Source organism: Equus przewalskii, chromosome 19 (assembly GCF_037783145.1).
Source record: "Equus przewalskii isolate Varuska chromosome 19, EquPr2, whole genome shotgun sequence".
NCBI lineage: Eukaryota > Metazoa > Chordata > Mammalia > Perissodactyla > Equidae > Equus > Equus przewalskii.
Genome location: NC_091849.1, coordinates 1,127,061 through 1,149,712, shown reverse-complemented (window position 1 = coordinate 1,149,712; position 22,652 = coordinate 1,127,061). Strand labels below are relative to the sequence as shown.

Here is a 22,652-nt window from a genome sequence, read left to right as displayed (position 1 = left end):
TAAAATGAACTTTACAACAGATTGTGCCAGACAGATGGTCTAAACAAGGACGGCGGAGGCCGCTCTGCTGACGACAGCAGCAGGGGACACGGGAAGGAGCGCCCGGTTTTCCGGGACCTGTGACCCTATAATTCATGACCCTCTACTGCTTTGGAAGGTGTCTGTCTACCTGCTGGGGTTAATTTAAGTACAGCCTGTCCTGGAAAAAAAGAGATATTGTGAGCCCTGGAGTTTCTCTCCAGAGAGACGATGTGGAAGCAGGTGACGTTTTTCTGGGACAGATAAGCATTGCCAGTGTACTTTCTATGAAAGCATTTACTTGTCAAGGGAATACTTGCCTTAAGGAAACTGAATCCAACACAGTCAAACTTGCACTGTGTATAAAGAAAGATTTATAAACACTGGTACCTGAAGGAGGTGTAGAATTACTTAAGAGCAAGTTCAAGAGGTCAAAATCCCTCTGAAACTCTTTTAGATATAAGGAGTTGATATGTTACATGAAAAAAGCTTGCTTATGTACACTGACTCAAGTCCATTCACACTTGCTGAGCAGATGCAGGCCCCCAAACAGGATGATCATTTATTTTCCATTATTTCTCTCTGGTTACCATTTAGCAACTTCAGAATCATTCTAATCTAATTTTCTGGGGCTCCTAGATGCAAATGACAAATACTACCGACAGCTCCATGCAATCTTCGGTGGCAAGGATTTTAATACCACAAGCTGCAGCTGCCTATGTTCCTGCTAGACTAGTACCGAAGGACAGCTGGTGGGGTGGAGGAGCCCGGTCACATAAGAAACAGAGTCACACAAAGGCTGAGTAAGGAGGCCCTTTGTCTGGCTGTAGAGACGAGTCCACAGCAGACAGAGGGGACCCCATCACGCCCTGTGCTCTTTCTCCACGCGCAGTTTTGTGCTGTGCTTCCCTTTCAGGATGCTGGTTAACCTACATCCTCTCCCCTTCAACAACAACGACAAAATCAAAGGAGCGGTGAATTGAAAGGAAACATCGTGACAGTTTCCCGGGTCTGCCAGACCTTCTAAACCACGCGGGGGGCGGGGTGGGGGGCACTACCTGACACTGGGACAATCTGCAGTTGTTTTTTTTAAAACAAGCTGAACTCTTTGAGATCTGATTTTAGGGAGGCACTCGACAACCAGGAAGGAAGCTGGCTGCCAAAGCAGCCTTGCTGAAAGAGCGCAGCGAAGGAGGAAGTATTCAAAAGCTACCAAGATGAGTGTTTAAGAACACACTCAGTCCAATACTTTTTAAAAAGTCTTTATTTATCAACTACCTAGAACATCAGATTACCACAAATATCAATCTTCTTTGAAAAGCTATTTACACCAAAATTCATGACACAGTTATGTACAACCATCGTCCGTGGAATGTTCAACCTCGTTCTCCAGACACTGTTGCCTGGGAGGCTGGGCAGCAGGATGGAACCAGCACAGCACAGCACTGGACTGAAGTCAAGGGAGTGGCCTGGTCCTACCATCTACATGTCTACACAATGGGGGTGCAGGGGAGTGAACCCACTACCTAGAAGACTCCTGCCGTCTCAAGAGTCTAAAGGAAAGTGTGTTTACATTGAAGGAAGACTGGCTGTTGGCTTTCCTTTTCTCTTCCATATCTCCTCTCTCTTCTCCTCCACTTCAGCTACACCTCATATACATGCTCTCCCAAAAGCAGTGAAAATAAATACTAGGGAAGTTGCCCTCACTGCATTCATGTGACAAGCTATTCAACACCAGTCGGCAGGGATGGATGAGATCCACCTACATCGACATGCATCAGTCTCAAAGACGGGGTTGTGGAAAAGCAAGCCGCAGAACGATGTGTGTGGCAAGACAGCCCTGACGCAACATTTAAATAGATGCAAGTCGGCTACAAACCATTTAGGGAGCTACGTAATGAAAATATAGACCTCAAGGAAGCTCACGACGTTCAGAAAAATGCTCGCCTGTGGAGAAATGGGAGAAACGTGATCAAAGAGGAATGAAAGGGGGTTTGAACTGTGCCTGGATTTTTACCAAAAAAATAACTGATGCAAAAAAAGCATGTGTCCTTCGCTGGTGCAGCCAACGCAGGAGCAAGCCTTCTCTGGGCATGTGCCATGTGGGAGGCGTGCCCATCCATTTCTCAGCCTCTAAGACAGAAACCATGTCAGACCCGCATCAAGACTCCCAGAGCTGTTCCAAGTCTGGGGTTTACACGCAGTGACAGAAAGCAAGCCTTGTTCATGCCTTAGCCCAGTGTACGCCTTTCCCTACACACAGACCTGGGTCTACCTGTGCTTGGGTGACAGCCACACTGCCGAGCTGCTCATTCTCCAGGGATTTACATTTTCTCTCCCAATGGAGCAGCCTCTTTCTAGCTCAAACACAATAGTCTTACTGGGTTCTCTATGTCCCATTTTGCCGGGGACTGAGGAGGTTCCAAGATTTGGGTTTTAAATGAGTTCTCTAGAGTGTTCCAGAAGACACTGATTACTGCTCATGGTTCCACTAAATCCCAAGAACAAGAAATAAGCCAGAAACACACAGGTGTGAGACACACGTCCTTTTTCCTGCAGCCCACAGCTCTTTAGCAGAACAAGTGCGATGAGAACAAGTGCCACGGAGAAGAAACAAATTCTAGTCCTCGAATCCCACGTTATCAAGTCAAGAAATGAGGCAGCTGTTCCTTTTCACAGTCCTGAAACAGCTGTCAGGATCTTCACCCTGACCATGAGTCACTAGTGCACACCTTGAATCCCTCAAAATTTAACAAAGTCAATGTAGGTAAGCGTAAAGAGGAGGAAGGGGGAAGTGGCCCAAGCCAACAGGATTTTCTAGAAAATGTGACTCCAGTGTTAGAGCAGCTTCATGTTAAGAAAAAAAAAGAAAGAAAGAAAGAAAAGAATTCACAAGAGCAATTGAAATCAAGTGTCTACTGGGAGAATTAGGCGGATACAACAGCCTGGACAGACCCCAGGGAGCCTCTCTGCAGTGCTGCCTGTGGGGAGAGACTTCAGTGGAGAGGCCACGCTTGAGGCCGTGCCACAGAGGCTTCTGGTACTATATTCATTTGCCACTTAGGATAATATACCCCAAAACACTTTGCATCTATAAGATGTATAAGTTACTGCCGTTCACGAAACGCACTCTGCTGTCCAAACGTCTTCATTCTGAGAAGCTAATGGAATCCCCGACTCCATCACAGTGGATTCAACAACACGCCCGTAAAAAGAATGAGGTAAACCGGTATCGTCAGGTTAAAAGAGCGCTGCATAAAAGTGTGCAGGACGGTCCCACGAGTTTCTTTTAAGTTGTTGTATATTCATAGAAAAGTGAACTGTGTTGGGAGAATGAGTCAAGGTCCTTGTGGATACCTCTGGGGAGATGGATTGGGGCTGGAAAAAGGAGAATGTGCTTTATTTTTTGCCCTTCTCTACTGTTTACATCTTCTGTAGTTAATATGTATTATTTTATCATTAACACTCCTTTCAGAAATAAAAAAAAAAAATGACATTCTAGTGCTTCATTGCTTTCCTAGAGGGGTAAGAGCTGTGATCTGTCTAATGCATATAATGGATATGAGTTTTTGCGTGGATTAAAAAATATAGGTTAGAATAAGAGTGGCATATATTTGAGAACTATCAAGTCTTTTGCTGAGCCTGAAAGTAATAACAGTTATTTTGTCATATGACAAAAACATTGGACGCCGTCATTACAGTCTAAACATCTGCACTTTTGCAAACAAGCAACAGGTAAGTGACCGGGCTTACTTAAGCAAGCGTGGATCTTAGTGGGTCTACAAAAAGAAGTATTTGGAAAAAGCCCAGTAACCTTAAGGCCATATCAAACCATTATTGGCATGAGGAAGCATATAATATACAAAATAAGCAAAAACAGACCAGTGAGTGTGCAGTTATGCAATCTGTGATATCCTGTCCTCATCTTTCCTAGCAGAGTTCACCAATTTGGAAAGCACTGGCCCCTCCTCTTTAGTGTTGTCATGGATAACTAACCGATAGCCAACAAAACAAACGGGATGAGAGGGAAATGTCGCAGAGTTTCAAAAAGATATCTTTAGTACTGGGTTTGTCGATTTGCCTTTTTTCTTTTTTTTTCTTCTTTAAGAAAAAGTTTTAGCAATAATTTCTATAGAATGAGAGACAAAAAGACAAACGAAAATATCTTAACCAGTCATTACTAGATTGTAGGTTCAACAAAAATGTAGCGCTCAAGGGTAGCCCTAATGCTCTTTGGCTCAAGAAAATAGCAATGGAATCTACAGCTGGCTTCCGGGGGCGCCCAAGAAGAGAGAGTAAATGGGAGGCAGCAGGAGGCAGGGCAGGGGGGCCCACCCTGGGCGGAGACCCAGACCACGCTGGGAGATGAGCGCGCCCAAGTGGGAGGTACTGTGGCTTGACTTCAGTCACACGTTCTGTTTCCTTCTGTCAGCAAGCATTTTCTACAAGAGCAACGTCTCCTACATGTATGAATATGTTTCTTTTGTGGGCAAAGTAACGCCAAATTTAGATTTTACTTCCCTGAGAAATAGCACACTTAAGTGCTTTCATTATTCTAGTTAGTGGTCAATACTGAAACACAAGTTTTTTCAGTCTTCAAGCAAGAAATAATCCATATCAAATGAAACATAGCATTTAAGTAAATGTAAACACACCCTTTGGCAAATTTTCACAGTTATCATCAATGAGGGCAGTCTACAAGAAAAACCCTGAAGACCACCCTTCCTTTAGGGGTAAGCTCATCTGTCAATTGTATGGAGCTGAAGTTCTACGCATATTCTTGCTGAAATTCTCCTCTGTTGAGCTGAAGCCCCAATTTCCAAGTTTCTCAAAACAAAAAGAGCGGGCTCAATCAGCTGTCCTCGTGAAGCTCAGATATTTGCGGGGAAAGGAAACCACTCGTCTCGACGCTCTTCATTCTTGAATGGAAGAATGGCGGATCGACCTGTGATAGTCCTCCGGACTGCTGATGTGTTCAGGCACATCGTAGCCCCTTAGGAAATGGCCACTGTTTTGTTGAGCAAAATAATACAGTTGTCTGGCTAGTAGAGGTTCAACCTTTAATAAGAGATTTAAAAAAGACATTACTGAGATACTCTTTTGAACATCCTGCAGCTGGCTCCTCATTAAGTACCTCTCAGTATCTATAAGGACAGTAAAAGGCGGTCCCAACTTAGGTGCCGTGATACATCAAAACATCTCCTATTGGGAGCCTTCTGAAGAGCTAATTTTTTGTTAGTCCCTACATACACCAACCTAGAAACAATCTACTTAAGTCTGGGTTTCACTTGAAGTTAAAGATGATACTTTTAACTCAAACTGCCCCTTGAAATTTGCATTGAACTAAGACTGAAGCAAATCAGGTAAAACGACCAAATTAAAAGGAAATTTGAGGTAATATTAGGCCAATGAATTTATTTCTCCACAACTGCAGTTTGACAGGGATGAGGGGCTCATCCTGAATGATGTACGATTCCTGGATGACCTAGATAATTTGCGTATTTCTAACCCAAGACAAAAGAAGAAGAAACAAGCAAAACTAAACAACAAAACTGCTATTGTGGGAAGAGAAGCTAATTGACCCCAAATTTATCTAGTTTGGTTATTAGTGTGGATCACATTAACCAAAAACACATTCGACTTTCAGGGCCGGCCCGGTGGCATAGTTGTTGAGTTCGCACACTCTGCTTTGGTGGCCCAGGGTTTGCAGGTTTGGGGCACGGGCGCACATACTACTCATCAAGCCACGCTGTGGTGGCATCCCACATACAAAATAGAGGAAGACTGGCACAGATGTTAGCTCAGCAACAATCTTTCTCAAGCAAAAAGAGGAAGATTGGCAACAGATGCTAACTCAAGGCCAATCTTCCTCACACACACACAAAAAAAACAACTTTGCCTGAATTTACAGCATCTAAGAAAACCGAATGCTCTCAGTCAATCGTGTTATTAAATTGAGCCTTTATGTTATCTGATATATATCAACTTAAGCTCAACTCATGTGAAGTACCTGAACTAAACTAAATCCAGAATAAAGAGGAGTAGGAACTCCTGGGTGTACATATGTCCATTGCCTTTTCCGCACCATCCAGCGCGAGGCCAGGGATCCTTGCCTGGGGCACACGTCCTTGCCTGACTTTGAGGAGAGCAAGCACATCCAAAAACCCCCGTAAAGCCAGACTGATGCAGGAGTCTATCATCAACTTCCTAAAAGCTGTTTATCAACGCCTAGTTTAGTCATTTAACAATCCCAGTTGTTAACAAGACATCAATTACTATATCAATAGTTATATCAACCACTGGGGAGAGTTCATGAGAAAACTCTAAAGTCTTTGGGACTATGTTTTTGTTTGTCAGTTGACGGGTTTTTTATTTTAATCAAGAGTGGGAGATTGTGTGTTCAAGATTAGATAGTGTTTTCTTTCAGTTTTCAATAAGAAACATTATTAGAGCTAAAATATGACCTGAATTTTGATATTATTGGATAGACTTTTTTAACCTGCTCAATATTTGGGCCCATTAATAACTCTTGAAGTTATACAGCAATGTAAAGTTTTCCGATTAAAAAATCTTACATATCCAAAGACTCTGTTTTCCGTGGCAAATTAACGCTAAACACTATGTATACAAGTCTTTTTTCTTTCCTGTCCTATGAAAAAGATGTTGACTTGCCACAGCTGAAGCTATCTTAAACTCTGCTGGAGGACGGCGCATGTCTGATCTAGAGAATTCCTTGAAAGATTCAGCCTCCTCCAGTGACGCATGGCCCTCTGTTTCCAATAAGTAAATAATGTCTAAAAACCCAGAAATAAAAGAGGGTTTGGGAAACACTTGTGTACAAAATACACAAGTCCGTGGACAGCTTCTCATTTGGGAAAAGCTTCTCCATCCAGCGAAGATCAGCTAGACAGCATTTTATTTATTTTTTATTTATTTTTTTGAGGAAGATCCGCCCTGAGCTAACATCGGTGCCCATCTTCCTCTACTTTATACCTGGGACACCTATCACAGCATGGCTTTGCCAAGCATTGCCATGTCCGCACCCAGGATCCCAACCAGGGAACCCCGGGCCGTGGAGAAGCGGAACGTGGGAACTTAACCACTGCGCCACCGGGCCGGCCCTAAACAGCATTTTAAAAGCAATATTATACGTAGAGAATTTTAAAGGATGACTTTTAGCATCAATCCTTTAAAATCCCTGTAAAAGAGAAATATAACAGTTTCTTTGAAAAATAAAAAGAGGTGGGACAAATGGAGCCTGTGGCGGGGGCCACCTCCCCATTTGTGACCAGCGGAACTCCAGGGCTGGGAACAGCACGTGGGACTCTGAGTGCACCCCCTGCCCTGCTCCCCAAACCACTTCCTCCCTATTTTCCTGGGTCACGTGACATTTCCTTTCCGTCTGAGATTTGTCTCACTGGGACCCGCCCTGCACGCAGGACAGGCAGCTCCGTGGAGCGAGCGGGACGAGTACTCACGTGAGCAGTGATGAGCTTCCGCTGCCTCTGAGGGTCTGGGAACTCTTCCCCGAAGCACAGAGTTACTTGGAACCTTGGCAGGGGACGGCCATGGTGAGCAAACGCTTGCAGCTCTGGAGAAATCCCACAAGAAAAAACCCTGCTCAGAAACCCTCCTTAGGAAGCACGCTGGCTGAAAGCAGGAGGCCAGCGCTCCCTGTCAGCAGGACGGCTGCACCAGGCCTGGGTGCTCCTGATGTCTCGATGTGCGGTTAACTCTCAGACCCAGACACAAATGGCACATACGTGTTCATACGTGTGCTTTTCCCAAGGGGGCTCCAATTTCACCTGATTCTTTAAGGGGAATATGACCTAGAGATTAAGAACTTTGTTTTGTAGCATTGGACCCATGAGATGCAAAGGGTAGCAGAAAGGGGCAAAGGAAGGAGAAAAAGGAAAAGACATGTACCCATGTGGAGGCAAAAGAATAACTTATACCAAGGGGAAATTTCCATTTAAAAAAAATCAGAATTTTCTGCCTTGTCCTGGGATTATTTAAAAACTTCATCCACCTCCAAACTGCTGAGCCCTCGTCATCCAGTGTCCATGCCACCTAGGACCTCTCTGTGGCTCAGGCACCACAGAAAATGCTTGACATTGGCCTGAAGACTGAGAGCCAGTTCCGAGCAGCCGCGTCCCACTGGCACTGGGCCCAAACTGTGTAACTTGGAGCTGACTTCTCCTCCGTCTCCTGGGACAGATGCTGATTTGAGATGAGAGGGCGGAGATGAAGCCCTAGGGCCCCCACTTTTGTGGATGTGTATATCCCGAAAGCACCGCTCTCACCCCAGGATGCAAAAACAAGACGGGAGCACTGTTGGAAAGATACCTCTTCAGCCTCTGACGTTGACCCACGTTCCCTCACTCATATTCAAGACGACTCCCATGCCTCTAGCTGCTCCTATTCTTTCCACTCAAGTCAAATGTCATGTCCACAAAAGAAATGTGCTTACACAGTCACTGCCACAACTTCTGCAGAACAGCATGCGGAGGCCTCTTTATCAGATATGCACCCTCAGGCTCTGCCTTCGGGGGCTGTCCCTAGGACTGTGCAAATCCTGAATGGGTAGATAGCAAAGATTTCCACTGTTCTCTTCAACCGAAGAAAAGTTTCTACCTAACCCCCTGGACTATTTGACTTCCTGCTATTTTTCTCTTCCAGAATTCAAATCAAACCTAACCGACTTAGTCAGAATGTGTAGAGGCGTTCACACTGCTGAGGTCTGAGACTACACCTACACACGAATCAGAGTGGCAAGTTGGCACAATTCTCTGAAGAAGTCATGCCTCAGATGCTGGGGACCACGAGAGCCTCTGTGGGAATCCTTCATGAGGCAGAAGCTCTTCTCCACAGCTGCAGTTTCAAGTTCACAGGTTCCTCCCTGAACCTCGAGATAAGAGGTTGCAGTGGGCGAAAAGCACAGCCCTCAGTCACAGATGAAGGAAAAAAAAATGAAAGAGTTCTTGCTCACAGATAAATATTAAATTCTAGGCAGGTAAATTTGCAGCCCAAGGACGCTCACAGTGGGTGCAACGCACCTACCTGCTTCTTGCTTGTACCCACCTCTTGGGCACTGTGACTCCAAGTGTAGCTTACAGCCTAGTGTTCTCGGGAGTATCCCACCTTCCTAAACATGCGTGGCGACAGAAACCCAGAGCAGCAAGTGCCATTTCCCTGGGACGCCTCAATCAAAGCCCTAGCCCTGTGGGACCTTCTGAATCCAAAGAGACCATGATTCACCACCGCTGAGAAGAGCCAAACCCAGTGGGCTGTTTCAGACCCCACTGCAGGAGGTGCAGGCAGGGGTGCCCTTCAGGGGCTCTTTGCCCTTCCCCGGGCCTGCACCATGCTCAGCACGCTGGAGCCCAGGACGGACAGACCATCACAGCGCAGGCTGAGGCAGTTCCACAGCCAGAGCGAGGGTGGGGCGTCCAGACCCATGGGGCTTTCTCACTGTGCTGCTGCCTCGGGCAACCAGAGACTCAGTTGTCCCTCTTCTTCTTGTCACTCCTCGTGAGAAGGTTAGTCATCTACAGACATATTTATTTTGGGGCACCAAAAGAGAATCTGGATGAGCCGAAGCAAATTGGGCAACTTAAACCCCAAGGCAGAGCAAATGTCAACGGGGCAGAGCACACAGATGCTGCATGTTTTGTTTTTAAATGAACTGAATCAAGAAGCATGTTCAGGGAAAGGAGACGCACATGAAGAGCCAAAGACATACGGTGTTTCTGCAGGGGGCACTTATAAAACAGTAGGTTACAGATAAAGGAGAGGGAGAATTAGCAGCTAGCTGGCAGGTAAAACAGCTTTCTCCCTTCAAAAGAGGCGTCCTCAACATAGACACCTAAACGAACGCTGGACAAAGCTCCAATGACAACATGCCAGTGGTTGCACCAAAGCCAGCCCAGGGTTAATTTAACTGTCATGAAATCAAAACCAGGAAGACAAAACTTACTGGTTCTGGAAAATATGATTAGAAACATGCCTATCATGGCCACAGCTCAAAGCCTTCTCATAACCCCCTGTGCAAAATCAGTGCAATGCACTCGATCCTTGGTCCCACCTGCTGCAGGCATCTGCACAAGGATGACACATCTCATAACCAAGAACGTTAACAACATACTTCTAACCTGTACAATTTTCTTAGGAACCTTAAAAGAGCCGAAACATCAGCAGATATGCTTGCTGAGATCATACTTTCAATAAAATAAAGCCTTGTTAGTAGGCGACTACTCGTTAAATACCAGAATTTCAAGACATCAGCGTGAACCGCAGTCCCCCTGAGCAACCTCTCTCCTCTTCACACGCTTCCACTAATGGAGAGGACCAGGCGGTAGAGGCAGAGGCGAGTGGTGAACCAAACGGGAAACTACTCTGGGATCGTGCCCAGTGGGCTCAGGAGTAAACAGAAGGAAGACTTCTGCCCGGGGTGGAGGTGACCTGCTGTTTTTGACCACTGTGGCCAGCACTTCATCACCACCTCCATTCGCTCTCTAAGGCTCACAGGTGTGGGGCACTCCATTCTAGCAGAAAATTATGTGCATTACCTGACAAAAACTGCGGTGTGTCAAAGAGCTTGCAGGTCTGGTCTCTCTCCAGTTTGTTGGGCCGGTCGCTGCACAGCGCCAGGGGCCCATCCCAGTAGATCCTGCTCTGACATAGTCTTTTGGCATAAAGCCCATCAGGGGCCATCCAGAGGACCACGCCCCTTTCCAGGTGGCTCAGCAGTTTCTCGATGTTTTTCCTCTGGCCGTTGTCCTCCGGATAGGGGAAGAGGACCTGGTCCAGGTTACTGGCGTCATACGTTTGCCCATGGGAGATTCGACAGCCTTCGGGGCTTGACGTGGTCAGCTCTTTCACCAGGATTTCCCGGTAGTACAAGGAGATGTGAAGCCGGCAGTCTGCAAACATAGAGTTTTCAGGGTCAGCACTAAGGGACGAAAGAGCATTGGCTACCCACCAGGACGCCAAACTACCAGAACAGAACAAAGTGTATCTGGTGGAACACTGGTGTCCTGAGATGCTCTAGAAGAAGTAACAAGTTCCGGGGTCAAGGAAGTCTAGGAAACCCTGCATGCCCTTATCTCCCTCCTGGAAATTCACAGACAGTGAGAGATATGGGAGAAGTCCTGCAAAAAAGAAACCAACTTCATGTTTTCTACCTCAGCGTTTTCCAAATTGACGTGACCATGGATTTTTTTTTAGGGAGGGAGCATCTTTCTGCAAAATATGTTTGACTTGTATTAGAGAACACTGTTAACAACTTCCTATGTCATTTGTTTTTGGTGATGATGATAGTAGTGATGACAACATTTACGTCTAAAATAACAAGTCATGGACCACTGAACAAAAATTCATCTTTAAGTGTGGCAACCCGTTTTCATTTTATAGAAAGTAATCACTAAGTTTAATTTCTACTAGCAAAAAAAATATAATGTTGTTTCAGAAAAAAAGCAAATATGTTCACATATCTGAACCTATCCTAAAATATCAATATGATGTCATTTAGGTAAAGAAAAAAAATTCTATACATGCATGAGCACACTGAAGTTTCAGGAAGGCTAGGCCCTAAGACCTCAACTATGGTGATCTCTGGTTGGTGGGAATGTGATGTTTTTATTTTCCATTTCTGCTCCTCTGATTTTTAAATTAGTTTTCTACACTGCATATGTACTACTAGTATAATAAAGTTTATTAATGTGTAAAGAAAGGAATCAATGAGAAAAATGTTCTGAGAGTAAATTCTGCAGAAATCTCACTAGGCTGTGTGTTTGTTTGAAAATAACTCTAAAACTGTGCTTTCTAAAGCATTAAACAAGACAATTCATTTATGAAATTTTGCCGATTTCAGAACCCTCTTTAGAATATGACTCTTGACTGAATGGACCAGCTGGATTTGCAAAGCTGCCTGAGCTGAAATCCACATGGTTTCACAGACAGGCAGGAGCGCCCACTGGTACCTGCACAGTGTTCAAAAAGGAATGGGAACTGCAAGTCTCTAATAAACGCACTCCCAGTGGGTAAGTAATCTGCATTATGCATACTAGAAAAGAAACCCACAAAACCCTCTTATTCCTCAATGGCGGGTTCTGAGACTTAAACAACCCACATCACGTCTCAATTCTCCACTTCAATTTCTGCCGCTGTGAACACACTAGCTGAGAGGAGCTCAGACGGAGCACCCTGACAAGAGTGGGTGTTGGCCATTCGAGGTGACTTGCAGGGCAGGTTTCATTTCATTTAATGTCGTCAGAAAGCACGAGGTCTCAGTGATATAAATAGCTGTTTATTTCCTACTCTTCAGGCACCCACACAAGTCTGAGGTGCTCAAGAAAAGGGTTAGAAAGTTTCTAAAAACAAACACAAGCCTTTCTGCTCGGAAACTTCTCCTCCCGTCCATCACCCGAGAGCACCTAAGAAGAAAGACAGCAAGCCTCACTTGGAACTCAGACACCGACAACAACTAAGTGGGAAAACTCCAGCTGCCCCGGGAGAAAGACAGCTGCCCACAACCTTTGTCTCCCGGAAACCTCAGCTCATATTTTCTATCACTGACTTTTAAAGATGCCAAGAGGCAAGATGAACATTCTGAAGCTTAAGCTACTCATGTTTAATATAAATACAAATCCCATTTCAAGACAATCCAAAACATCATCTAAAAAAATAAATATACACACACACACCACATATGCTTAGTAAACCCTGAAGTGCCTTCTTTAAAACTGGTGAGGTCTCTGAGGGTACAGGGATCCTTTTAGAAATGGAACTTTAAAAATCAGATCTCATCCATACTCATTTGCAAGACATATCAAAGTTCAGAGGAAGACCACAATGCTTGTTACTTCTAGGCATAGCAATGTTATGAAGGGAAAGGAGTCAGAACTAAGGTCCCCACGAAGCTGATGAGGAAGACATATTTGTGGCTAAACCTGGAAGGATGACTGGCTTTTCAAAATGAGAAGCCTTGTGCTTTTTTTCTAAGAAATTAAACTGCACTTTGAGAATGCTGGCTGAAAAGGGGCCCTTGGTAGATGGAACTGGAGTGTTTGCATATTCTTGGAAATTCAGATAGATGCCACTGGAGAATTAAAATGACTCCCTGCAAACCAGCGTTTAGAACCGGCATCAGCGTCATAAGCTGGTTTCTCAGGGCTCACTCTTCTGGCCGTGCTCCTCATTCGCACAGGTTGGGAGCTGGATTTGCCCACACCCACTCCAGGCCCTTGCTGGAGAAAAGTGAGTGCCCACAGGTGGTGCTCACCTCCTGCCCCGTCAGATCCACCCAAAGGTGAGAGTGAAGATGCCGGGCGTAGGTGCCTCGAGACCAAACGCTGCACTCACCTGAGAGCGCCAAGGCTTCACCAGACCTTATGCTTGGCTCTATGGGGATTCCGGGGGCCTGGGACTCAGGCGGGGCACAAGCATAAAAGGTTCCTGTCACCTGGCAACCTGTATTTGCAAATAAAAATCAGATGATGTCTAAATACTTAGTCCGACGCATAAGGAGGACGCCTCTCTGTGGTGTGGCCACTCAGCCCCCGGGATGCACCAACCCTGGCAGAAGGGCGGCTGCCCGCCCCCTGCTGTCCCCCGGTGCTCCCAAGAGGCAAAGATAGCTAAAGGCCAATGGGAGACACCAAGGGGAAGGAGCAAGGAGCCTTTGTACGGCTTTGGAAGGAAGGAAACTCTGGAATCCTCCCTCTGTAAGTTCCTTTCATTCATTCATTCATTCGTTTTTTTTTTTCCGGTTAGTTAACACCTCCATCACCTCACATAATTACTGCTGTGTGTGTATGTGTTGGGGGAGAACATTTAAGATCTACTCTGTGAGCAACTTTCAGTACGACAGAGGAGTATTGTTAATCCCCAGAACTTATCATCTGCTAACGTGGAAGTCTGCACCCTTCGACCGACATCCCTTCATAACTGATAAACAGGGTGACTGAGGCTCAGAGAGATGAAGGAATTTACCCTTGTTCACACAGCAAGTGCGCAGTAGAGCTCTGAGTTCAAGTCTAAGTGAGTTCTGGTGCCAAAGAGCCTAATTAAAATCTACAAATTGTTCATACACGTTTATTCAGCTACTTCTGGGCTCAGCAGAGAACTGAACCACGCGCCTCCTGGCAGCACAGTGGCTGTGTGGCGCACCAAACATCAGCAAAGGAAGAATATATAACAGAACCTAATTTTGCTGGCACTTCATTTAACATCACCTATGCCTCAAGATATGCCTACCTATTCCATCTTTTTGCACAGTTCTAGGCACTGCCTCTTTACTAAGCTTATTAGTTCAATAGAGCCTGACACACTGGACACAGGTCTGGATGCCAGAACTCAGTTTAATGTTCGCTAATCCTCCACTACGATTTAGAAAACCAAATTTTGTTGTGCACCACTCTTGAAAGCTAATAAAACTGAATTCTGAGTTTCTGTCGTAAACACGCCATGTGATACAATTCTTAAGTAATGGTATACTTCTTCAATACCATAAACCAAGAGTGGCCTGACCATGACCAGAAAAAAGGGAACGGCCAAATTGTGAAGGAGCCAATATTCCTAGAACATACAAAAGGATCTGTGCTTTGACCCATCTCAGGATTTCTACTTAAATAACCAACTGAAAAGTCCTAAAAGCTTGTTCTGCTGTATTGCGTACACCATGTGAAATTTTTCCTGCACTTAGCTAAGTAGTTGTTCTGCTGGGAGCTCTCATCTTGCTCTCTGGGGAACTCCCACAGGCATGGGACCACATCCACTCCAGAGAGCGGCTCTTTGGGACCCATCATCAGCACTAGGCACCATGCAGAGACTTTCTACCTTCTTTTCATAGTATTTACTCACTTTCTTCTTACTATCACCTTGAATCCTGGGAACAACTACATGGGCACAGCATTGGTGAAGAGAAATACGCCAGCTCAATAACCTCCTGGTGCCCCTATAGAGGGAGAGCCTGGGCACAGCTGGAGCATTCTCATTTTACAGAGGAGCACACAGAAACAGACCAGTGGGATTACACGGCCCTCAGTCAACAGCAAAGGGACATCCAGGAGGGAAGACTGCCAAAATTTGCTACTTTTTACTCAAGACTAAAAATAAAGCTTAAGATTATTCAGGAAGGATGAAAAACATTAACGTATTAAACAGATAATTTAAAAAACATAGCCATTCAGTTTGAGATCTGACACCCTCTGTCTTAAGTGGAAGGCTGGGCTTTGGGGTCAGGCGGTCTGACACTGAACCCCAGCTCCTCACTCTCACTGGGTAAGTCTGGGCACATTACTTCCGTTCTGTGAGCTTTCCTCTATAAAATAGGGGGCAGCTTGTAGCTGCCTGGAGTCATCTCTGCAGTGTTTGAATAAGATGCCTTGTAAGGCAGTTCTGAGCACAGGTCCCAGCACACAGTAAGCCAGGCATCATCAGTAGGCCTTGGCCTCCTTCCTCTGAGGACCTTACCATCCTTCAGGAGAGGGAAAACTCTCTCTCCCTCACTGCACGGGAGCTCTTTCCTCGCAGTTCTGAGGAGAAAGAGCTGTGTACTGCCCAGAACGACAGACCAGGAGAGACTGGGGCCCCTCGGTTTGCTCTGCGGGGTGGGTGGCAGCTGCAGGAGCCAGCCCCAGGGCACTCCTTACCATTTTCACAAGCCGGGCCTTGCCAGTGGTGGCTTCGGGGTCCAAACGGCACAGGACATTGATACGAGATTTCCGGGTGTGGCTGATCAGGGACGTACTCCCTCCAGCTTCGGTCGTGGGGTGTCATCATGTAGTTATGAACCTGCTAAAGTAACGCGAGGAAGAGCTGAGACGCAGAGCAACCAGGTCAGCCAGGAACGGGGGTGGGGGGGTGGCTTTGGAAAGGGAGACAGAGTCTTTATATCCTCCCAAACTCCTCTGGCTGGCAGCCAAATCATTTTATCATGCAGAAAGACTTTGGAGTGCATCCCTCATCACACTAGGTGGAGCCGAGCCACGAGGAGTCCGAGTGCACAGTGGAGGCAGTGTTGGAGGGCCACGAGTCACGGCGGAGCTGATCACAGGGTCAGACTGGGCCTTCTCCACCCACCAAAGTGAGCACAACATAGCGATGCCCCTCGGGGAAGTCTGAGCAGGTCAGCTGCTCTGTGGTTTCACATGATAAAACCGCCACTTCCAAGATCTTCACCTCCCACAAAAGGTCTGTTTCCCAGCAGATTTCAGAATCAGGAGAAATGGATACTGACAGGCATGCCCCCGCCCCTCCGCCCCGCTTAGAACCAACACTGATATCGCAACTCCAGGTAAAAAGTGCGATGTCCATCCAATGACTGGGACTTTGGTTTTGTTGTTGGACTAATAGCAAAAACAAAGATGTGCTGTCTTTGTGCAGTTTTCCTGCTATGTGGAACTAGCTGGCTCAAGCGGCCTCACACAGACCCGCCTGCCCCTTGGAAAGCCCTGCGCCCTCTGCCGTACCTGAGCTGGGAGTGAGGGGTAAGGAGCTGTCATGCTGTAGGGGTGGCTCATGGCCATCTGTGGGTCCTCCAGCGCCAGCTGCTTTGCTCCTGTGTATTTGGGTGAAAGGGAAGCGGCACAGTGTGAAAAAAGGAGCTGACAGAGCCAAACGTCAAATATTAGAAAAATACCCGAGAGTTTAATTCTCAGAACGCATAACAGAGCATTGACAAATAAGGCATTTTTCAGCAATTCCCTTGGGCAATTATTTGTTCAGGCCACCAAACTGATTGCTACAAGGTTCGACTTATGTAGGATAGGTAGAGAAATCAATGAGATAAAGGGCCGCCCATCAGCAAGATGTTCCCAAAGTGAGGTCACCTGGATGGTTTGTTTAAAATGTAGGTTCCTGGGCTCCCCTCTGACACACTGGTCAGAATCTTGGAAAGTGGGAATCTGAATTTTAATAAGCACCCCAGGTGACCACAGTACACTCTAAAAGTTGACATGTATTACTATAAATAGTAACAATATATGGATGTATCTATGTTTCCATTCTACAAAATGGTTAATCATGAAAGACTGAGAGATAAGAACAACTTTAAACAAGCTTTCCATTCTTTGTTTAGAAATTTGGCCCATATCTTGATAGAACTATCTGGAAAGTACACAGATGTGCACACACACACAGGTGCACACACACACACAGTTAGAGACTTGGAGTCCGAGAAGTTATCCTACACTAATACCACAAGAACTTCAATTTCTGACCCAGTGAACCTGGGCAAGGAGCCTGCTGAGCTTGGACCTGAGGCAGAAAGCAGGCAGACCACAAAAAACCAAAAATAGAAAAAGTGACCCTCAGAATGAAATGAAGGCCTTACAAATATCAGGCTGCCTATATTCTGTGACCCAGATCCAAGAAGTTCCACCTTTTTTGGCTCCTTCGGGAACAATCCTGTATACTTTGTAGGGGTCTGAGATGTCCAGCTGGCTCCTCTCCACCAGCTCCTCAAAGTCATTGCTCTTGTTCAAAGCGCATCGCAAACGTGTCTTCCAGGTAGGCGGGTCTGGCTTATCGATGCCCTCTCGGAACTTTCCTTTAAATAGTGCCCAAGCCTGGGGGGAAAGAGAGGAAAAAAGTTAAAATACAGATATTTTAAAAAAGAATCTGGGAACTGCATTTCTAAAGGAAAGAACGGTGCTTAGGTGCTGCACATTTACACTGTTGCTCAAGACGTGGGACAGACACCAGGTCCTCTAGGGAAAATAGTTTTCACCTTGGACTCTCTCATCGCTGACTTGAAGGTAAGTGGTTTGAACATTCTCTTGGTATATCTAAAAGGTAGGTGGGATATGGAGGAGCCCTGGAAAGGCCCCCCAACCAGCGTCTGAAGCAAGTTTGACTGGAACTGGGGACAGAGCTGTGGGTGAGCTGCTACCCCTCGAGCACATGTGGACAGTCAGAGGATCTAAGGCCTCCCGGGAGCAGAGTCCCAGAGGAAGTCCCCGGCCCTGCTCTGCCCGCAGGTGGTGGGGCGGGGCCCTGACATACAGTTCACTGGGTGCACTGCTCTGGGGGAAAACGATCACGAGAGGGACACACACACACAGAGCGTAGGAGAGAGAGGTGGAAGAAGAGGAGAGAAACCCAAAGGGGATAAGGAGGGGAGAGGGGAAAAGAGAGAGAGACACAGAAACACAGCAAGATGGGAAGGTCCAGAAAGAGAGAGAGAGAAAATTTTCCACAGAGACTTGGAAAGAGGGAGTCAGACAGAGACAGAGAGAGAAGGAGAAGCAGATGGAAGGACTAAGCTAGAACGAGAGAGAGCACGCGCCAGAGAGAGACTGAACCAAAGGAAAAACGTGCAGAGAGACCCGAGGGGAAACAGAAAGACAGACGAGTGAGAGAGACAGAAAAACAGACTCGAGCACAGCACCGCTGCTCAGAGAGAGAGAGACAGAGAGACATTCGTTGATCAAAGGAGGCAAGGAGGGACCCACAGGTACAGAAAGAGGTTCGGATGGGAACAGAAATGCAACCACAACCCTCAAGCCAGCGTCCTTGGACGCCGCTCTCGGTCGAGCGAGCCCCCAGGCATTTCCCTGCCGCTGGAGTCGTCTGACTCCCTGGGTACTGCTCACGCCACACACTCAGGACTGGAACCCGGTCCCCCCGTCTGTGGAATCACCAGAGAAGTTGAAACCTCGGTCCTTCTCCCGTGGCTTGGGCCGATGGCCACCTGACGCACCCGGTAGCCTGCGCCCTGTGCGGTCGGGCCCCTTCCCCCTGAGAACCGCCCGGCGCGCCGGCGCGGACCGGGCTCTCCGGGGCCCTCCCCCATCCCGACCGTGGGCTGCCCGCGGGATTGTAACCTTGAAGAGGGCGGCGTCCTCCTCGCGGTTGTAGTCCTGTTTGCCCGCGTGCTTCCAGGGGATGCGGAAGATGCTCTTCTCCTCGTTCTCCCACACCAGCCCTGGGTACTTGCCGCTGTCGATCTGGTCGATCAGCCACTGGCGGAGTTTCCCGTTGCCGCAGCTCACCGAGCTCATGCCGAACTCTCCGCCTCGGCCGCCGCCGCCCTCCAGGTTCATGCCCAGCGCGCCGACCGTCGCCCTCACGCGCTCAGGATCCGCCTCTGGCACCCTCTCTGAGCTGCAGGGAGGGGAGGGCCGCCTTTCAGCCTGCGCGGCACAGCGCTCGGGGCGCCCCATCTCAACACCCTCTGGCAGTGACCACGAGGTCCCGGAGTTTCTGAGGCAGCGAGGCGCGCTACAGAGTCGGCGTGGCCCCAGGCCCCTGAGAGACAGCATGCTCAGCCGGCCCGGGTTCGTCCCCTTGGCTCGCAGAGTCCTGCCACCTCCCGAGCGCGCCCGTGGTGGAGTCCATCCTTCTACCCCACCTTCAGGACTCTCCATTCTTGTTACGCACCCCGCAGCCCAAGGGCTGTCCAGACACACAACTCTCGCCTTTACGCACGCTCCCAAATGCAGCCGCCACCACTCTTGGCACTCCGTTTGCATACTCACTCGTAGTTCCCGCTCCTCTTTGCCCATTCCCAAGCCGATGCCAGTCCCTTTCCCCTGTCACTGTCAGTTTCCACTCTAGCCCACTCCCCAATTCACACTCCCTTGGTGGCCTCCATGCGCCAAGCATCTCGCACGCGGGTTCGCCTGCGGTCGGGGCGTTCCAGGCGTGCAGCCCTCAGCAACTCCTCCCCTGGCCTTCTAGAACCTCCCGCACCCGCACTCTGTTCCAAGAATATCCCTGAGCCCTCGCCAGAGAGCAAGGACTAAGTGGGCCTTGGGAGCAACAAGCGGTAGACACCAGGTCTTAGGTGAAGAGCGCAGCCGAGTAGCGGGAGATTCCCGGACGCCGAGCGTCAGCCGGAACCTGGAGGCCCGCGAGCAAGAGCGGAGGCGGGGAGGGTGCCGGGGAGAGCGAGAGATCGCAGAGCGCAGGGCCCCGAGTGGCCCATATTTGGAGCTCCTCCTCCTCTACCACCAGTCGGGGAGCAACGCGCCCGGAGGCCGCGGTGAGTCTGGGCCCCTTAAGAATGAGCAGCAAGAGAAGGAGTCTCGGATTGGAGCCTCGGGAGTAAGGGGCTGCCCCCTAGGGAAAGCCTGTCACCCCGTGTGGGTCCCTTAGACGGCCCCGCCTCAGTCATTCCTGGGGCTCCGACAGTCTCGTTACCCCATCCCGCGCGCGGCCCTCCCCGGGCCCGGGCTGGGCCGACTACAGAGTGGTGGGGCCGCGGGGAGCGGGGAGAGCCAGCGGGGATGCTCGGGCAGCAACCTGGGCGGCCCTCCACAGAGCCCGCACAAAGGCTCCGGACCCAGAGCAGAAGCGGGGGAGTCGGAGCTCCCTCAAGGGGCGTGCTCCCTCCCGGCTCCGAAGCTGAGGTCCGCTGTGCTGCCCTGGAGATGGACCCCGGCACCTCTGGTCTCGCGCGCCCGGTTCTCTGTTGTGCCAGCCTCTTATCTCTGCTGCTACCCGACCCCAGGCCTTACCTCGCCCCCGACTCGGAGCTGAGGGCAGCGGTGGGTCCCAAGTTGAAGTGGTGAAACTAAGACTCCGAGGTGGGAAAGAGGAACTTTATAGAGCTTAAAAGCCGCGCTGGGGGCGGAGCCTGGGGCGGGCGGGGCCGGCTTCGCCCGCGGGGTTGGGGGGCGGTGCGCCGCGAGAGGAGAGCGAGGGCCGGGCGAGTCCCCGCGCCCGGCCCAGAGGAGCGGGGTCCCCAGGGCTTGCCGCCGCGGGCTGGGGGCCTCGGCGCCGTCGGCGACCCGCGTGGCGCCGCGCGGAGCGAGTGCACCTCGAGTGGGGCACGCGCGGCCTCGGGGACCCTCACTCTGGGCGGTTTCCTGTGAAGGACAAGGCGCGAAATGGGGACCTCGCCTGGGCGCCAGGACCTGCGCGATGCCGGTCGACAACTACTAACAGCTAAAGACAGCGACGTGGTTAGGGCGGGAAGTGGGGGGCGTGTAGGAGCGGGAATCCGGGGCGAAGGAGACTTCGCTTGCAGAGCGCGTTACCAAAGACGGAGGAACTGTCCACATCGAGGGACTGTGGGTGGGTGGGGGGGTGGGGGCAGGCTCCGCACGGCCGCTGTCACCGAGAACCCTGCCCCTCCGCGGTGTTTATAGAACATCGTGCTCATTAAAAAGAAAAAAGGAAACGGCCCAGATCTCTTGAGCTATCAACTGTGGTTCAAATACCGTCCACGTGTTCGAAATGCTTACACGCTCTTGCATCTATTACACTGGTGAATTGCGGTGACTCAGATGGACAATGCATGGCCCCTGAAGTTTCAGTTATGACAACGTGCAAGCGTTGGCGGAGGGATCCCAAAGTTCCCAGGGCCGAATTGCTTCTGGACTTCAGGTCACCGTAAATGACATCGTTTTAACCTCAACCTGGTAGGAAGAAATTTACTAGTGGGGTATAAATGTCCGGAAATAGGAATAACATTTAAGCGGAGCTTCAATTTTACTTAATTTTCCAAGATGTCCTTAATATCAAAATTGACCCCCGGGCGCAAGGCTCCTGCACTCTCCCCAGAGCGTCTTGGGTGTTGAGAGCATGTTTATGTCCTTAGCAACTGCAGGTAAACGCCAGATCAGCGGTTTCTATATGATTTTAGACCACCACCACCCCAGGTCAATTCGCAACTTTTGAAAAACTTTTGATTTCACTTATTTCTCAGTTTTTCTTTTAATCTTATATATTGGGTCAATGTCTCCTACCCAAAGAAACAAATAAGGTTAGGCTGGAGCCAAACAGGCAGTGGGACACAGACTGGGTCTGCTTTTCCTAACACTGGCAGACTTTCTCAGAAATTAACAGGATGCCGTATTTTTATTCACCCAAGTAAGTTTTCCATTATCAGAGTCTATGTAATAAACAACGGGGTTTTGTTCAGAGAAAATTCTGGTCACACCCTGTTTTTCTTCCTTTCTTCTCCTTTCACAGATTCATTCATTCCACAAACATTTTTTGAGCACCCACTGCTTATCTGGAACAGTTCTAGGCACTTGGGGTACTCAGTCAAGGAAGCAGAGATTGCACCTTTATGTTGCATTACTTTTTAATGAGAGAATTACTTGTCTCCAGTGTGTTCACAAACAACAGACAGAGACAGATTGCTAAAAACAAAAATGGCAAACGAGAGCTTTTGGCACTTTCGTACACGTGTCCTCTGCACCGGCTTTAGTTAGTTTCAACATTTTCCTCAGTCATCTACTTTTAGAAGTTCAAAACAACACTCATTGTATGAAACTTTCTGAGACTTCACAGCATTTACCTTGTTTTAAATTGTGATTGCTAATCTTCAACGCCATCTTCTGGTTTATTCATTGTCATTTTGATCTACTGGAAGTGATTTTTTTTTAAATGATGAGATGAATACAAAGAATAATATATTTTAATCACTAAAACTCTTGATGTCCTCATTACCCCTGGGGAAGGAGAGGGGGTGAGCAGTCCGCGTGCCAGTTGCTCACCAAAGGCATCTTAGTCATAGTTGAAAGGAAAAGGACAGAAGTTTTAAAGTTGACCTTCCCCCCACACACTTGAGAAAATCCAAGCGTTCCTCGGTAAAAGACAGTTATCTTTTTTTTTTTTTTTTTTTTTATTTTTTTTTTTAAGATTTTTTTTTATTTTTTCCTTTTTCTCCCCAAAGCCCC

The 22,652-nt window shown here is 48.2% G+C and overlaps 1 protein-coding gene and 1 long non-coding RNA gene across 5 annotated transcripts in view; one reads left to right on the top strand and one right to left on the bottom strand.

Annotated features, from left to right (window-relative positions):
• Window positions 1-1,264: 1,264 nt before the first annotated feature.
• IRF4 (interferon regulatory factor 4) lies at window positions 1,265-20,747 on the bottom strand. Of its 4 annotated transcripts, none has more exons than XM_008528451.2 (9): window positions 20,481-20,747; window positions 18,846-19,125; window positions 17,402-17,588; window positions 16,491-16,579; window positions 15,672-15,816; window positions 13,381-13,488; window positions 10,587-10,940; window positions 7,497-7,609; window positions 1,265-5,076 (listed from the first exon to the last, which is right to left on the bottom strand). In XM_008528451.2, exons 2-9 carry the CDS (start codon window positions 19,062-19,064, stop codon window positions 4,933-4,935), a joined length of 1,359 nt encoding a protein of 452 aa, XP_008526673.1. In that variant the 5' UTR covers window positions 19,065-19,125; window positions 20,481-20,747; the 3' UTR covers window positions 1,265-4,932. The 4 variants fall into 4 exon arrangements, with proteins under 4 accessions (XP_008526673.1, XP_008526675.1, XP_070440015.1 ...); XM_008528453.2 differs by having other exon boundaries at window positions 15,672-15,813; window positions 20,481-20,649; XM_070583914.1 differs by lacking the exon at window positions 13,381-13,488 and having other exon boundaries at window positions 20,481-20,597.
• Window positions 19,728-22,652, top strand: part of LOC139077196 (uncharacterized) — a 28,740-nt gene continuing 25,815 nt past the window's right edge. Inside the window, exon 1 of the long non-coding RNA XR_011529513.1 lies at window positions 19,728-20,005. This is a non-coding gene — a long non-coding RNA (uncharacterized lncRNA). The remainder of the gene's footprint in view (window positions 20,006-22,652) is intronic.